At 41.4% G+C, this 18,686-nt stretch overlaps 1 protein-coding gene across 4 annotated transcripts in view; it reads right to left on the reverse strand.

Annotated features, from left to right (window-relative positions):
* The window catches only part of CTNND2 (catenin delta 2), a 794,124-nt gene that overhangs the window by 698,452 nt on the left and 76,986 nt on the right, over nucleotides 1-18,686 (reverse strand). For all 4 annotated transcript variants that reach the window (XM_075826901.1, XM_075826902.1, XM_075826899.1 and 1 more), the window contains exon 3: nucleotides 16,084-16,196. In XM_075826901.1, the coding sequence (XP_075683016.1) occupies nucleotides 16,084-16,196 (113 nt within the window). The remainder of the gene's footprint in view (nucleotides 1-16,083; nucleotides 16,197-18,686) is intronic.

Below are 18,686 nucleotides of genomic sequence, written 5' to 3' on the forward strand. Positions count from 1 at the left end.
AAATGTCCCACATGTGCCTCTAGTGCGCTTGTGGACTAAAACACAAGCCCTAGAAGCAAAGAAGCACCTAGTGCATTTTGAGGCCTCTTTTTTATTAGAATATATTTTAGGCAGAATGCCAGGTTTGAAGAGGTGTTGAGGTATCAAAACAATGGAAACCCACCAGAAGTGACCACATTTTGGAAATTACACCCCTCAAGGAATTCATTTATGGTTTTTGTTATTATTTTGACCGCACAGTTTTTTCACAGCACCTATTTGAATTGGGCTGTGAAATGAAAAAAATGATATTTTTTCCAATAAGATGTCATTTTTGATCAAAATTTCTTATTTTCACAGGGAACAACATACCCCATTTTGTTGCCCAATTTGTCCTTAGTGCGGCAATACCCCATTTGTGGTGATAAACTGCCGTTTGGGCCCATGGGAGGGCTCAGAAGGAAAGGACCACCATTTGGCCTACTGGAGCTTTTCTGGTGCTAAGTCATGTATGCAGAAGCCCCTGAGGTACCAGTACAGTTGAAACCCCCGAGAAGTGACCACATTTTAAAAACTACACCCCTTAAGACATTCATCTAGAGGTGTAGTGAGCATTTTGACCCCACAGGTACTGTGTAAAAGATAATGCGCAGCAGATGGTGCAGTGTGAGATTTGCAATTTTATATATCTATATGCCATTTCAGTGTCCAATATATTGTGCCCAGCATGCGCCACCGGAGATATACACCCCTTAAATTGTAATGTGGGTTCTCCTGGGTACGGCAATACCCTACATGTGGCTGTTATCAGCTGCCTGGGCATACGGCAGGGCTCAGAAGGGAAAGATGAGGGGGGTAAGCTGTGCGGAGTGCATCAGGGTAAATTAAAAATCAAGGGATGTATGATACATTTTAAAACAATCTTTTATACAGAGCCCTGGTTTTTCGGGACACGTTTCACATTGGTATATAGTGTTCTTCCTTATCCCCCTCTTATAGCAGACTCTGCACCTCTTTTGACTCTTTCCCTTTCCACCGGTTTGGGGAACTTCTCCTGGAAAGTGTTGCCCTGGTACGATGCGTGTGGCCTCGCTTCCAGAAGTACTGGGTGCCTCCCCTTCCTGGTCCCTAAAGATTAGATCTTGAAATTCCAGGAAAGTTCCCCTCTGGCCTGCACATCGATGTAGCACGTACGCATTGTACAAAGCCATCTGTATGATGTGCCCGGCCAGCTTCTTATACCACACCGCATGGCGCTGTAGGGCTTCAGGACTTGATTTGACAAGTCCATCCCACCCATGTACCTATTGTAGTCCAGGATGCAGTCTGGTTTGGGGCTGGCCTTTCCTTCATATATCCTAAATCTGTAGGTATACCCTGATGCACTCTCGCACAGCTTATACATCTTCACGCCATACCTTGCCCTCTTACCCGGCAGGTACTGGCGGAATTGAACTCTCCCTTTAAAATGTAACAGGGACTCATCAATAGAAAAACACTTCTCGGGGGTGTATGCTTGGGAAAACCGGGCACTGAAACGGTCTAATAGGGGTCTCCGTTTATACAAACGGTCAAAACTGGGGTCATCTCGGGGTGGGCACGGCTCATTATCAGTATAATGTAAGAAGCGAAGTATTGCCTCATTTATTTATTTTTTTAGGTTCCAGTTCAGTTCTGAAGTTGCTTTGAGGGGCCCATATATTAGAAACCCCTATCAAACACCCCATTTTAGAAACTAGACCGCTCAAAGTATTCACAACAGCATTTAGAAAGTTTATGAACCCTTTAGGTGTTTCACAGAAATTTAGAGCAAAGTAGAGGTGAAATTTACTTTTTTTTTTTTGTCAGAAAATCCTCTTTATACCATTTTTTTTATAACACAAAAGGATTTATCAAAGAAACGCAACTCAATACGTATTGCCCAGATTCTGCAGTTTAGAGAAATATCCCACATGTGGCCCTCGGGCGGTAATGGACTGAAGCACGGGCCTCCGAAGCAAAGGAGTATCTAGCGGATTTTGAGGCCTCTTTTTGAATTAGGCACCATGTCCGGTTTGAAGAGGTCTTGTGGTGCCAAAACATTGGAAACCCCCCAAAAGTGACCCCAATTTGGAAACTAGACCCCTTGAGGAATCCACTGTAGTTTTCTTGGGGTGCATGCAGCTTTTTGATCAGTTTTTATTCTATTTTTAGGTGGCGTGGTGACTAATAAACAGCAATTCTACTATTCTTTTTTTATTCTTTTTTTTTTTACAGCGTTCACCGTGCGCTATAAATGACATATTCACTTTAATCTGCGGGGCGATACGATTACGGCGATACCCTATGTTTATAGTTTTTTTTAATGTCTTATGGCGTTTGCACAATAAAATACGTTTTATAAACAATCATTCACTTTTTGTGTTACCACATTCTAAGAGCCAGAACGTTTTTATTTTTCAATCAATAAAGCCGTGCAAGGACTTATTTTTTGCGTAACGAACTGTAGTTTCCATCAATACCATTTTTCGGTACATGCAACTTTTTGATCTCTTTTTATTCCATTTTTTGGGAGGTGAAGTGACCAAACAATTGTAATTGTGGTACGGTTTATTAATATATTTTTTTTACGGCGTTCACCGTGCGGGATAAATAACAAAATAACTTTGTAGTTCAGGCTGTTACGGACGCGGCGATACCAATTATGTATAGTTTATTTGTTTATATATTTTTATTAATAATAAATGAGTGATAAGGGAAAAAGTGGGACTTTTACTTTTATTACTTTTAAAACTTTTATTTTCTTATTTTTACACATTTTTTTTAACTTTATTACTTTGTCCCACTAGGGGACTTGAGGGCAGGAGGCCCTGATCGCTATTCTAATACACTGCACTACATGCGTAGTGCAGTGTATTAGAACTGTCAGCTACTCACTGACAGCAAGCATAGTGGGTCCTGACGTTGTCAGGACCCACTAGGCTTCCGTCTATGGCATAGCCGGACGCCATTGTTTGGTGTCCGGTTGCCATAGTCACCATTGCCGGCCGCTATCGTGTAGCAGGCCGGCGATGGCGGATTAACCCCTAAGAAGCCGCGATCGCTATTGAACGCGGCTTCTGAGGGGCTAATCGGCGGGGGAGCTCCGCGATCGGTCCCGGCACATTGAGCAGTGATAGTCTGCTGTCGGAAACAGCAGCTATCACAGCTCATGAACGCGCCCCGCGCGAACGGCGCCGTGTTTACTCCATGACCTACTATTAGGTCACTGAGCGCGAACGCTACAGTTAGCATGACCTAATAGTAGGTCATGGAGCGTTAAGGGGTTAAGCTAAGACTAGATAACTGTGTTGTCAATGAAGGACAGGTCCAGAATCCTGAACGACACCACCGCTCGTTTTAAAAAAAATCTGGCGCCTTTGGATCTTCTATGCTTATCCTTCACTGGCCATCCCTGTCCTACACTTGATGCCTTCCCCTTTGCAGTTGACCCTCCGTGATGGGACATATTCCCTTCCATTTACCCTTTTTTTCTGTCCCCTCTTTTCTCATCTTTCTTCTAGGACGCCTTTGTCTTACCCATCTGGCTCCTTGGCATGTTCTAAGTCGCGATCCAAGTTCTCGGATTTGCACTTCACGATCCATGTTATACCCTACGTTTAGTTTCAGGGCCTCTAACAGAGGCTTTTATAACTACTAGTTTCCATTCTGATATACATGTTCTGTTATGCCTGCTTAAATGACATTCGCTTAACCCCTTCCCGCACCTTGGCGTAACTGTACGTCCAGGTGAGCAGTAACTTCGCGCACCCGGGCGTACAGTTACGTCCGTGCTTTAAAAGTTAACCGCCGCGCGGCGCTACACCGCAGCGGCGGTTAACTTCTCAGGCAGTCTGCCCTGATGTCCGGGCACACAACAAGGGACCAATTGAAGCTGTCCCTTGTTGTAGATCGCTCTGATTGGTAAGTCTGTGCAGACTTACCAATCGGAGCTCACTTCTGAGAAGGAAATACGTCACAGGCTCTGATTTCCTCTGTTGGAGTTAGGAAGTCGAGGAGATCAGAGCCTGTAGCGTCGTCGTCGTGTGAAGAGCAAAGAAAACACTATAATATCCCGATTAACCCCTTGATCACAGTGTGTAACTGTGTTCCCCCCCCCTCCTCTCCCAGTCTATAAGGGAGCTTTTTTTTTGTTTGCTTTTTTTCAAAAAAAAAAAATAAAACTCTAAAAAAAAAGTCCATTTAGACAGCGTCCGTGTTAGTCAGCGTCAGCATCAGCGTTAGTCAGTGTTAGTCAGCGTTAGTCAGTGTTAGTCAGCGTTAGTCAGTGTTAGTGAGCGTCAGTGTTAGTGAGCGTCAGTGTTAGTGAGCGTCAGTGTTAGTGAGCGTCAGTGTTAGTGAACGTCAGTGTTAGTGAGCGTCAGTGTTAGTGACCGTCAGTGTTAGTGAGCGTCAGTGTTAGTCAGCGTCAGTCAGTGTTAGCGTCCGTGTCCATTTAGTCAGCGTTAGCGTCAATTTATTCAGTGTCAATCAGTGTCAGCGTCACTTAGTTTCAGACCATCTGTTAGCGTCAGATCGTTCCATTTGTCAATCAGTCAGCGTCCGTCATCGTCTTTTTGTCAGTGTAGTTTAGTCAGTGTTAGTTTTAGTGTCATAAAATAAAAAAAAGTAATAAAAAAAATAGTGTACGTTAGTGTTAGGTCAGTCCGTCTGTTAGTCAGTGTCAGACCGTCTGTTTATAAAATCAGTCAGCGTCAGTTAGTCATCGTCTTTTTGTCAGTGTAGTTTAGTCAGCGTCAGTTAGTCATCGTCTTTTTGTCAGTGTAGTTTAGTCAGCGTCAACTTAGTCTGCGTCAATTTGTTTAGTGTCAGTCAGCGTCAGACCGTCAGTTAGCGTCAATCAGTGTGTGATTGTCAGTTAGTTATTGTTTTTTTTGTCAGTATAGTTTAGTCAGTGTTAGTGTCATAAAATAAAAAATAAAAAAACATTAGTGTACGTTAGTATTTAGTGTTTTACGTAAAAAAAAAAAGACCAAAAATAATATTTTTTGTATACATATATATTCAATAAAAATGGCCCGCAAAATCTTCACTGCAGAGGAGGCATATGAGATGCTCGCATCGGACACCGATACTGCGAGTGATGCTGGGTCCGCATTTGCTCTGTCCTCCTCAAGCGACACAGAGGAACCCCCTCGCAGTCGCAGGAGGGTTAGTGTTCAAGTAACACCTGCACCTGAACCCAATTGGTTGCCCCCAACCTCCTACACCCCCCAAGTACCGGACTTTACTGCTGCTGCAGGGGTCCAAGTCCAGACAGCAGGGCTGTCCGAGATTGAGTTTTTCCAGCTCTTTTTTTCGGACAGCCTTGTGGAAAATATTGTTGAGCAAACTAATCTATGTGCTCAACAATTTATTGCTGTCAACCCCGAAAGTTTTTATGCCAGGCCGTACAGGTGGCATCCCACTGACAAAGCAGAAATGCTGCAGTACTGGGGATTGGTACTAAATATGGGCCTAACGAAAAAGCCATCAGTAAGGTCTTATTGGTCCACCGATATTTTGTACCACTGCCCCTTGTACCGCACCACAATGCCCAGGGCTCGTTTTGAGTCAATACATAAATTTTTACATTTCAATGACAATTCCCAGTGCCCCCCCCAGGATGACCCCAATTTTGATAGACTCTACAAAATTAGACCCCTTATTTCCCATTTGGCCCAAAAATTTTCAGCATCTTATACCCCTGGCAGAGAAATTGCCATTGACGAGTCCCTGGTGCATTTCAAGGGAAGGGTGAAGTTCAGGCAGTATTTGCCCAACAAACGTGCCAGGTATGGCATAAAAATTTACAAGTTGTGTGAGTCAGAGTCGGGCTACACTCACACGTTTAAAATTTACGAGGGGAGGGACAGTCAAATTGAGCCCCCAAACTGTCCACCCGTCCTGACCACAACTGGGAAGATTGTCTGGGACCTCCTGCACCCACTGTTTAATAAGGGGTACCACTTGTATATAGACAACTGGTATACAAGTGTACCCCTGTTCAAATGCCTGGCGGAGCAAAAAACAGTGGCGTGTGGGACGGTCCGCAAAAACCAGAGACAGCTCCCAAAAACCCTTCTCGGCCAACCCCTGCAGCGTGGGGAGAGCGGGGCACTTCTTAGCGAAGGGGTCCTCTTTTTGAAGTTCAGGGACAAGAAGGATGTCCTAATGCTGACATCAATCCATGATGCCACCTGCTCTCTTGTCCCTGTGCGTGGTGCAACACCCACCACCACGTCACGGCCTGTCTGCATCCAGGCCTATAATAAGTTCATGGGGGGAGTGGACCTTTCTGACCAGATGCTCAAGCCGTACAATGCCATGCGGAAATCAAAAATTTGGTATAAAAAACTTGCGGTGCACTTGATCCAAATGGCATTGTACAACTCCTTTGTCATCTACAGGAGCACTGGTCAGGAGGGGACATACCTGGAGTACCAGGAGAAGGTGATTAAATCCCTTCTCTTTGGGAATGTGGCAGAGGTAGGGGAAAGTTCTGCCTCAGCAAGCACGGATGTCCCCAGAATAGTTCCAGGCCAGCACTTTCCTGGTGAAGTGCCGCCCACAGAAAAAAAAAGGCGCCCCCAGAAAAAGTGTCGTGTCTGTGCCAGAAGAGGCATAAGAAAAGACACGATATATCAGTGTAACACCTGTCCCACCCACCCTGGACTGTGTATCAAGGAGTGCTTCCAAATATATCACACCTCTCTGGAGTTCTAAATTTTATTTTCACCCGTCCCTTTCATTTATAATTATAGTCCCTTCCATTTACAATTACCGTCCCTTTGATTTACCATAACCATTTCACCATTTAAAAATTGAAGATCCCCCATAACAAAACTAAAAATTCCCATTATACCCCTAGATGAATACCTAGGATTTGTAATACTGTGTAGTATCTGCACAATTTTTTAGGCCTTTGCAAACATGACATGTGCCCAAAAATCATCCAAGTAAAATAAGGCCTCAAAATCCTTGTGGTGTTCCAACACTTTCTGGCCCTGTCATACGTCCAGCAACAGCAGATTAGAGCCAATTTGAGGGTATTTCTAAACTCAGAAGAAATGGGCCAATAAGTGTTGAGGTGCTTTTTTTCACTTGCATAATCAGTGTCTGAAAAATCTGTCCTATAAATGAAGCATTTGTGAAAAAATTTGAAAATGTCCTTTTTCACTCCACATTTCCAAAAGATTCTGCAAAGAAACTGTGCCGTCAAAAAAGTGATGACACCCCTAGATAAATTCCTTGAGTGGTGTAGTATTCAAAATGGGGTCATTTCTGGGTGTTTTCCATTGTTATGGGGGCTCAGAGTTTCTTCAAAGATCAAATGGGGCTGTTGAACCAATCATGCAAAACTTGGGCCCTGAAAATCTAAGGCTGCTCCTTCACTTCCAGGCACTGCCATGTGTCCACACAACATATTTGGATCGATTTGGGGGTATCTTTGAACTCGGTACAAATGGGCCAATAAGTATTGATGTGCTTTTTTTCACTTGCATGCTCGGAACAATCTGTCTTATAAATGAAACTTTGGTGAAAAAATTGAAAATAGCTTTTTTCACGCCAGATTTCGACAAGATTCTGCAAAAAAAATGTGTGGTCAAAAATGTGATTGCACACTGAGAAAAATTCTTAGAGGGGTGTAGTTATCAAAATGGGGCCATTTCTGAGGGTTTCCCATCATTATGGGGGCTCAGAGTCTCATGCAAAACTTGAGTCCTGAAAACCTAAGGCTTCTCCTTCACTTCCATGCACTGCCATGTGTCCACACAACAAATTTGGACCACTTTGGGGGTATCTCTGAACTCGGTACAAATGGGCCAATAATGCTTTTCTTCACTTGCATGCTCTGTGTCTGAAAAATCTGTCCTATGAATGAAGCACTTGTGAAAAAATTTTACATGTTCTTTTTCACGCCAGATATCCACAAGATTCTGTAAAAAAAATATGGGGTTAAAAAAATTGATCACACCCCTAGAAAAAAATTCCTTGAGTGGTCCAGTTTCCAAAATGGGGTCACTTTTGGGGGTTTTCCCACTGTTTTGGTCCCTCCAGGGCATTGCAAACGTGACATGGCAATGAAAACTATTCCAGCAAAATCCGTTCTCCAAAATCTAAATGACGCTCCTTCTCTTCTGAGCCCTGCTATGGGTCCAAACAGCAGTGTATTACCACATATGTGGTATTGCCGTAATCGGGAGAAATTGCTTTACAAATGTAGTGGTGCTTTTTCTCCTTTATTCCTTGTAAAAATGTAAAATTTCTATGTTTTTTCAGAAAAAAAGTAGATTTTCATCTTCACACACAAATTCAAATAGATTTTGCAAAACAACTGTGGGGTCAAAATGCTAAACATACCCCTAGAAAGATTCCTTGAGGGGTCCAGTTTCCAAAATGGGGTCACTTTTGGGGGTTTTCCACTGTTTTGGTCCTTCCAGGGCATTGCAAACGCGACATGAGAAGAGGAACGCCCTCAGGCGACAGCCAAATTTCCCAACTACCCAAATAATTCTTTTATATATAAAATAATAAATCTTTATTCGCTACTTGTAGCAAGACAGACCACACAAATAATTTTAAAATTCCCACTATCATAAATCCGGACAGCAGTAAATTGCCTGTGTGTACAGGCAGTAGATGGATGCCGACAAGCATATATGAATGAGTTCAACAATTTGATTATAATGTATCGACTAGGTGGATAGTAAGTCCGGACAATGATAGGATCTAAAATACAATTAGGAGCCCCCCCGACATGTTTCGCTACTAAGTAGCGTCCTCAGGGGTACACGGGGCTAATGGCGACGCGGCGAAACAGAAGCTATTGATATAGACAAATCGACGTGTCATGGAGGTGTGTCGTGAAAGGTAGCCAATCACGCCATAGAAGACATGGCTGCATAGGGCCAAAAAATGGCTGCATAGGGCCTATGCAAGAGCGAGGGCATCCCAGAGAACAGACCTTCTATCGAATAAGGGAAATTTGGCTAACAAGACTGGACCATCTAGTGCCATTCGCTGTATTGGCACTTTTGATGTGTGTTCCCCTCAAGTCTCTCTAATTTTGCGTAAACATTGGGATATACTTACTGCTGATTCCGACCTTAGGGATGCTGTATCTGCTAATCCAAGTATCACCTACCGCAGGGGTAAGAATTTACGTGACCTTTTGGTACATAGTCATCATTCTACTCCCACAAGTACTCCATCTACATGGCTCACATCGTCAGTAAAAGGGTTTCACCCCTGCGGCAGGTGTTCCTTCTGTCCTCTTATGCCAACAGTAAAGGACTTTACTAATCCCACCGATGGGAAAATATATTCTATCAAACAGTTCCTTAACTGTCAGAGCAAAGGAGTCATCTACATTGCTAGATGCCCATGTCCCAAGCTGTACGTGGGAAAAACGGTGCAAGAACTGAGAAGACGTGTATCCAGACATCTTAGCACTATAAAGCATAAAGAGGACACTACCCTCTCGAGACATATCCATGCACATCATGGAGGGCAACTGGGACTACTTAAATTCTGGGGGGTTACCCAGATCAAATTAGGCCCCAGAGCAGGTAATCTTGACCGTAGACTCCTACAGGAGGAGGCACGGTGGATTTACCGCCTCAACACTATGTCTCCCATGGGCCTTAATGAGGGTTTTACTTTTAGTGCCTTCTTATGAGCTTATTATTTATTTTGTATTTTTTATTTATCAATTAATTAATCTGTTCATCAGCAAAATAGTGGACATAACACTGCCATTGTGCCTCTTACCATATATCATGTGGCTTTCCCTGCCGCACTTCTCTCAAAATGTTGTATTTTGGGATTACTTTTTTGACCCCACAGAATTTATGTGAGGTCTTTTTACTTTTAAGTATGTACATTCTTTATGACAGTACTACATAATTATGGCGACATACATATATTCTAAATTTGGGGGACAGTTACCCCATAATTAGCGAACGAAGTAGTTATCCTTGATATGGACATCAGTTATTTATGACGTTTCAACTAACACTTACCTTGTATTAGCTCATCTTATTATCTCCTTGGAGTTCAGTTGGAGGGTCAACTTTATTGATTTTTTCTCAGAGGGAGCCTTAATCACTAAATGTTTATATGACGTTTTTTGCACTTTTATTGTGGTAACCTGATGGGAAATGCTGTTCCCTGCAGCTTACTAATGTCCCCCCCTTTTGCCTAAGTTACATATTGGCACTATTATATATGTGCCATTGGAGACTTTTTGCCTTATTTCTAAGTTTTAGTATAATACTACAGCGCATGCGTTACCTAATGTTTCTGTCACTCGGCGTGTTAGATACACGCTAAGTCCAGATCTTGCTTCTGTGCGCCTGCGCTTCTATAATCCTGGCTCATCACACTTATAATTTTCTTCAGAGGGCCTATTATGCGGTGTTGCGCTTGCGCCTCTGTTTTTCACTTGACGAGAAAATGTCACTCTGCTCTAAGTTATACAACCCTGGATTTGCGCATGCGCCGGGAGCCCATACGATACTTGACTCATAAAAACACTATGTTCGGATCCTGCTGATCTGCGCTTGCCCTGTGGTCTGCTTGCTATTCGCCAACCTTATCTTGATTTCTATTGGCTGACCCCTTGCTCCCACGCCACTACTATGTCTTCTATGGCGTGATTGGCTACCTTTCACGACACACCTCCATGACACGTCGATTTGTCTATATCAATAGCTTCTGTTTCGCCGCGTCGCCATTAGCCCCGTGTACCCCTGAGGACGCTACTTAGTAGCGAAACATGTCGGGGGGGCTCCTAATTGTATTTTAGATCCTATCATTGTCCGGACTTACTATCCACCTAGTCGATACATTATAATCAAATTGTTGAACTCATTCATATATGCTTGTCGGCATCCATCTACTGCCTGTACACACAGGCAATTTACTGCTGTCCGGATTTATGATAGTGGGAATTTTAAAATTATTTGTGTGGTCTGTCTTGCTACAAGTAGCGAATAAAGATTTATTATTTTATATATAAAAGAATTATTTGGGTAGTTGGGAAATTTGGCTGTCGCCTGAGGGCGTTCCTCTTCTCCTGTCTATTAATAGTTGCCTGCCAACTACCTGGGGTCTCTTTATTCCTTTTTTTGCAAACGCGACATGGCACTGAAAACTATTCCAGCAAAATCTGTTCTCCAAAATCCAAATGACGCTCCTTCTCTTCTGAGCCCTGCTGTGGGTCCAAACAGCAGTGTATTACCACATATGTGGTATTGCCGTAATCGGGAGAAATTGCTTTACAAATGTAGTGGTGCTTTTTCTCCTTTATTCCTTGTAAAAATGTAAAATTTCTATGTTTTTTCAGAAAAAAAGTAGATTTTCATCTTCACACACAAATTCAAATAGATTTTGCAAAACAACTGTGGGGTCAAAATGCTAAACATACCCCTAGAAAGATTCCTTGAGGGGTCCAGTTTCCAAAATGGGGTCACTTTTGGGGGTTTTCCACTGTTTTGGTCCTTCCAGGGCATTGCAAACGCGACATGGCACTGAAAACTATTCCAGCAAAATCTGTTCTCCAAAATCCAAATGACGCTCCTTCTCTTCTGAGCCCTGCTGTGGGTCCAAACAGCAGTGTATTACCACATATGTGGTATTGCCGTAATCGGGAGAAATTGCTTTACAAATGTAGTGGTGCTTTTTCTCCTTTATTCCTTGTAAAAATGTAAAATTTCTATGTTTTTTCAGAAAAAAAGTAGATTTTCATCTTCACACACAAATTCAAATAGATTTCGCAAAACAACTGTGGGGTCAAAATGCTAACTATACCCCTAGAAAGATTCCTTGAGGCGTGTAGATTCTAAAATGGGGTCAATTTTTCTCTGTTTTTACTGTATCGGCAGCACAAGAACTCTTCAAACCTGACATGGTGCCTAAAATATATTCTAAAAAAAGGAGGCCCCAAAATCCCCTAGGTGTTCCTTTGCTTCTGAGGCCTGTGCTTCAGTCCGTTAGCACACTACGGCCACATGTGGGATATTTCTAAAAAGTGCAGAATCTGGGCAATAAATATTCAGTTGCATTTCTTGAAAAAAACTTTCTGTGTTACTGAAAAAAATGGATTACATATGAATTTTGGCAAAAAAAATGAAATTTGTAAATTTCACCTGTAGTTTGCTTTAATTCCTCTGAAATGCCTAAAGGGTTAAAACACTTTCTGAATGCTGTTTTGAATACTCTGAGGGGTGCAGTTTTCAAAATGGCTTGATTTATTGGGACTTTCTAATATATAAGGCCCACAAACTAACTTCAGAACTGACCTGGTCCCTGAAAAAATGGCCTTTTGAAATTTTCTTGAAAATATGAGAAATTGCTGCTAAAGTTCTAAGCCTTGTAACGTCCTAGAAAAATAAAAGAATGTTCAAAAAATTATGCAAGTATAAAGTACACATATGGGAAATATAAACTAGTAAGTATTTTGTGTGGTAATACTATCTGTCTTCCAAGCAGATAGATTTAAATTTCGAAAAATGGTAATTTTTGCAAATTTTCTCTAAATTTTGATGTTTTTCACAAATAAATATTGAATTTATCGACCAAATTTTTTCACTAACATAAAGTACAACATGTCACGAGAAAACAATCTCAGAATCGCTTGGATAGATAAAAGCATTCCGGAGTTATTACCACATAAAGTGACACATCTCAGATTTGAAAAATCGGCTTCGTCCTGAAGGCCAAAACAGGCTCAGTCCTGAAGGGGTTAATCTGGCATTGCGACTCTACATGGTTATATCTGTATTTACAATAATGCTGGCTTTGTTCACTATTTTTTCTGCAAAAATTTATAAAACTGTTTGAAATAGAAATGGGCTGTGAAATGACAAATTATTTTTTTTCTAATTAAATGTAGTTTTAGTTGAACATTTTTCTTTCTCACAGGGGTAATAGGACCCCACAATTTGTTACGAAATTTCTCCTGAGTATGGCAATATCTCATGTGGTCATAAACTGATATTTGGGCACACGGCAGTGCTCAGAAGGGAAGGAGAATTTGCTGAGTCTTTGAGGTGCCTGGACAAACAACTTCTCCTCCATTGCTTGCACATACACTCCTTAACATTGAAATTACAACACCAACAAGGAAAAGTTTTGGAATCGTGGAAATCACAGGATCCATCGCTTTGGCATGCTATCAATGAGGCTATTAATGGTTGTCTGAGGAACGTTATGTCACGCTGAATGCAGTTGGGCACGCAAATCATCAAGATTTGCTGCTGGCAGCTCCCTTTGCAATTGCCGACCAATGAGTTCCAGATGTGCGCGATTCCGAGATGCTGCAGGCCATGGTAGCACGTTTAGGCCACGCAGGCTGCTCACAGTAGCAAGAGCAACATGCGGCCTGGCATTGTCCTGTTGAAAAACGGCTTCTGGGACACTTTGGAGAAATGGCCGCACTACTGGTTCCATGACCAAATCAATGTAACGCCGAGCTGTTAATATACCTGAAATGAAGACTAGAGGGGTCCGGCTACCAAACATTATGCCACCCCACATCATAATCCTGGGAGTAGGATGGGTGTGACGTTCCCTTGTGAAGGCCTCTTCACGGCATTGGCCACGTGGTCTCCAGAGCAATCTCTGGCTATTATTGCGTCCGAGACAAAAGTGTGACTCATCGCTGAATAGGACAAACCTCCATTGCCATCTTGCTGTGCACCATGATAGCCTTTGAGAGTGGTGGCGTGTGGTCAATGGAACACCTGTAGCTAGACGTCTGGCTCGTAGCCCATTTGATGGTTTGTGTCAACACTGTTTGCTGCCCTAGGCTTGGAATGTGACATCCAATTTAACTTGCAGTACCGAATAAATCACTAATCGCAATTCTCCCAATTACACGATCCGTCCGTGCAGAGGTTCGCCTCTGCGCACCTCTTACTGTCATACCCATTTGTTGTTGTTCTCCCAACCTCCGGGACATCCAACGTTCAACAGAACTGACATCTCGGCCTACGCGCACAGCGACTGATAAACCAAGATCTCTCAGTTCAAGGATTCTGTCCCTTTCAGTTTGCGACAAGTGGCGACAACTGGCATGTCGACGAACAGGAGGCATCGCACAATCATCCCACACCACTTGATACCATTTTTGAGGTTTCATGTGGCTAAAAAACTTTGCTGTCAAACTGGCTTTTATGCCCCTCCCACATGCCACAGATTGGAGCTTGGTGCTTTAAAATTTGATCATTTGCAGATCTTAACGACACATGCCACTTCCTCGATTTTCATAACCTTACAGCTTCTTGGTTGCAATTTCATTGTTGAGGAGTGTATGACAGGACTCAGAAGTGAAAAAGCACAATGTGCATTTTTAGGTGTAATTTGGTGATTTGCACAGCATTGGCCTACAATTGAAGAAACTTCAAGGTAAAAAAAACAAACAAAAGAAAAACGTGAGTAGTAGGGTGTAGTGATCAATCTGACACCACAAATGTCTTCTTTTTTTTGAAAATATGAAACTGGTGATTAGAATTTTGAATTACTTCTTTTTTTTTTTTTTTTAAACGGCCCTCAAGTGCCAGAGAATAGAAGCATTCACCAGAAACGTTTCCGATTTAGACAACTACATCCCCAAAGTATTCATCTAGGGGTATAATTAATTTTTTTTTAGTTTTGTTTGGTATTTTGGTGGAATACCAATTTATTTGTGGATATTTTGATAATAGAAATAAGAGATAAGAGATTTAAAAAAAATGTAATGGACAAAATAGTTAAAGGGTATACTAGAAAATAATAGTAATTTCATTTAGTAATCAAGGAATGAATAATAAATATGAAAACATTGAGACTATCGGTGAAAACTACAGCTCGCCTCACAAAAACTAAGCCCTTACGTCGATAAATTGACGAAAAAATAAAAAAGTTATGGCTCTCAAAACATGGCAAAACATATAAATTTGGTATCGCCGTAATCGTATCAACCTGATGGACGACGTAAAAACCAAAACCCCCAAAAAATGGTGTAATCACAGTTTTTTTTTGCCATTTCACCCAACAAATAATTTTTTGCAGCTTCCCAGTACATTATGCGGTACAATAAATGGTGCCATGACAAATTACAACTTGTCCCACAAAAAACAAGCCCTCATACGGCTATGTCGACAAAAAAAACAAAGAAGTTATGGCTTTTGGAAGGCGGGGAGGAAAAAACTAAAATAAAAAAACTGAAATTGGCCGTGTCTTCCTGAATATCGGTGGAGGAAGATGACAAAAAAAAAATTGGAACACCTAGTCACTGCCTGTCTTTGTCTGAACAGAAAATAGCATACGCCTCTGCTGCGGAACATAGGTGCCGAGACTGTGTCTGAACAGACAATCGCATACGCCTCTGCTGCAGAACATAGGTGCCAACACATAATAACTGTTTCTCGAAGGGGGTTTAAAAAAAATAAAAAATCCCTAATGTTCACAAACGAACTAACTCTAAAACATTTTTTGTTTTATTTTTTATTCAAATGTAAAAAAAAAGGAATCACAGTGGGGCTGTGAGAGGGGTCACTGGGGGGGTACAAAGGGTGATGGATGGGACACAGTAGGGAATAACTATGTTTTTCTTCTCTTCACAGGCTCTTCAGGCAACACGGCTCTGATTGCCTCAAATTTATGTCACACACTGAGAAGATCAGAGCTTGTGACAGTATCCAGCCAGTTTTTTTTTTACCAAAGAATACTGTGATTGGTCTGTCAGAATTGACAGACCAATCACAGCGATCACCGGCATTGGGCTGCTCCGATTGGTCCCCTGGCCGTTGACCGAGATGGTCAGCTGTCTGTGACAGCTGCCATCACTGTTCTGATGCCGCATCTAGCCAGTCACTTGAAGTGACAGTTTGACAGCACAGCAATAGTACATTGGAGTTCGGGAATGCAGCCGCACTCCCGACAAGTGAGTCGTTGGCAACACGGCTTACCTTTTTGTATATTAGTATGATAAGTTTAGACTCCATATATTTCTAGTAAATTCTTTCTAATTTACAACTTTTTTATCATATTTTTTTTATTGCATACCTCAGAGATCCTAAAACATGAAATCATACCTACCTAATACTACTCATGCTGCCAGTTTCTGATCCAAGCTTGCATCTCTCCAGTTGGCTGGCGACAATCTGACGTTCAGCCTCGAGTTCTCTTGTTAGTCTTTCAAACTGCAGCTCCTAAAAATAAAAATCCCACATTATATGATTGTCATTGTCTGTCTATCTGTAAATGAAACAAGCGTTTTATACACTTTTCCAGTATTATGTAATAAATAGCTTAATCATTGTATAATGAAAAGTGCATCTTTCTAATAAACTTTGTATGTGTACTTGTCATCATTTTCACGATCTCTGCTTGCTGACCAATTTTAAAAGCATTTTTTGTTTAAATTTAGATGCTAAAAACCTGTCCTTAAAGGCTATGTAAACCTTTAACAAAAAGGTGTATCAGTGTGTTTGGTGCAACTTTCCAAATACATTTTCTTATTTTTTTTAAACTTTTTTAGATACAACTGCTCTGTATTCTCTATACAGAACAGCTGTATCTAGCACTATTCACTAAATCCGTCAGTCCCACGGATCTGACTGTTTCAGTGACAGCGGGTCCTGTGTGTCTCTGACAAGCAGGACCACCTGTAAACTATCACATCTAAGTTCATAACTTAGATGTGATAGTTTACAGGTAGATCATGCATGTCAGAGGACCCGCTGTCATTAAACCTGTCAGGTCAGCGGGACTGACGGATTCAGTGAATAGTGCTAGATACAGCTGCTCTGAAGAATACAGAGCAGCTGTATCTAAAAAACAAGTAAAAATTATTTTTACTAAAAAGTATTTGTAAAGTTGTACCAAACACACTGATACACCTTTTTATTTAAAAATAAATAAATAAATTGCAAAAATTGCCTTACAAAGGTGTACATAACCTTTAAAATTCCTTACATTTATTTTGGAATCCTGTAATTCTTTACATTTTGCATTTACCTAAAGCCACTTTATTAGCGATTTTAGCTTTATGCTAATGAGTTTCTCAATGGACAACTGGGCGTTTTTTTTTACTATTGACCAAATGGGCGTTGTGGAGAGAAGTGTATGACGCTGACCAATCAGTGACCAATCAGGGTGATACACTTCTCTCCATTAATTTCCTCAGCACATAGGGATCCTTTTAGATCACTATGTGCTGTCTTATACGAACACATTAACGATACTGAAGTGTTTAGACAGTGAATAGACATTCCACGGGATGTCTATTCACAATCTCTGCACTTCGTTACTGTTTCTGTGGTAGTTACAGCAGAGGAAGCGTAATCTCGTTGTAACCTGTCATTTACAGCGTAATCTCGCGGGATTACGCTTGCTCTGCTGTAACTACCACAGAAACATTAACGAAGTGCAGGGATTGTGAATAGACATCCCGTGGAATGTCTATTCACTGTCTAAACACTTCAGTATCGTTAATGTGTTAGTATAAGACAGCACATACTGATCTAAAAGGATCCCTATGTGCTGAGGAAATGAATGGAGAGGAGTGCATGACGCTGATTGGTCAGCGTCATACACTCCTCTGTACAACGCCCACTTGGTCAATAGTAAAACACGCTCACTTGGGTATTAAGCAACTCATTAGCATAAATCTAAAATAGCTAATAACATGGTGAAAATAGATCGTTTTTTTAAATAAAAAGCACTGCTGTCACCTACATTATAGCGCCCATCTCCTTATGTAGGAGATAGGGAACTTATAATGTGGTGACAGAGCCTCTTTAATGTGGACTTTGAAGTTTTCAGTTTGTATGAATCTTCTGGAAGTTTTTCACATGGTTTTAATGAGATGGTATTACACTCCTTTCAAACTGGCTAGAATTTACCCTCATTCATCAGATTTATGTTGGCGTCTCTGTGGACAAGTGGGTACATATATTTGGGGGATGTCCCCTTTTATATACCTTTTGGAGTGATGTTTTCCAACTCCTTTCGGCAGTTACCGGGATACCCATAGCTAAGACTCCCGCCCTGGCTCTTCTGTCATTGAAGATAGAGAAGGTGCCGCCTGATTTTAGACGTCTAGTGTGTCACATTTTGCTTACTGCCAAACTTTTGATAGCCAAGGCCTGGAAATCCTCTGCGTCCCCTTCTTATAAAGAAGCTATTGCCAAAGTTTCAACTCATTGCATATATGAACGTATCTTCTACCTTAGACAGAATAGATATGCTTCCTTTCTTGCCTTTTGGCAGCATTGGATACTGTACACTGATGTTGCTGTCTATAATGCACCTATGCCTATTGTTTTCACCCCATTCCCTCCCCTTCCCCTTCCTTCCCTCTCCTGATCCTTCCTTCTTGGTTATATATGTTCATTCATTTGGATATGATTGGAAGTTGCACTCAGAATTATTGAGACTCTGGTTTTCCATTGTACCGTTTCAATGCTGCCATTCTTGTATTTTTAAAAATTTCAATAAAAAATTAATGTTGAATTGCTTTACTGTATGCAAAGAATTTCCTTTATTTAAGTTTTATTTGTTTTTTTTTAAACATCTGCAATTTGCTGCAGATTTTGCTTTCCAATTGAACTCAATGAAGAAAATCTGCAGCATAAATCAACCTGTTGAGCATTAAAAATCTGGATTGCTGGTCAATTTATGAACGTTTTCTCTGCAGA

This window comes from Rhinoderma darwinii, chromosome 5 (genome assembly GCF_050947455.1).
Source record: "Rhinoderma darwinii isolate aRhiDar2 chromosome 5, aRhiDar2.hap1, whole genome shotgun sequence".
NCBI classification, from domain to species: domain Eukaryota; kingdom Metazoa; phylum Chordata; class Amphibia; order Anura; family Rhinodermatidae; genus Rhinoderma; species Rhinoderma darwinii.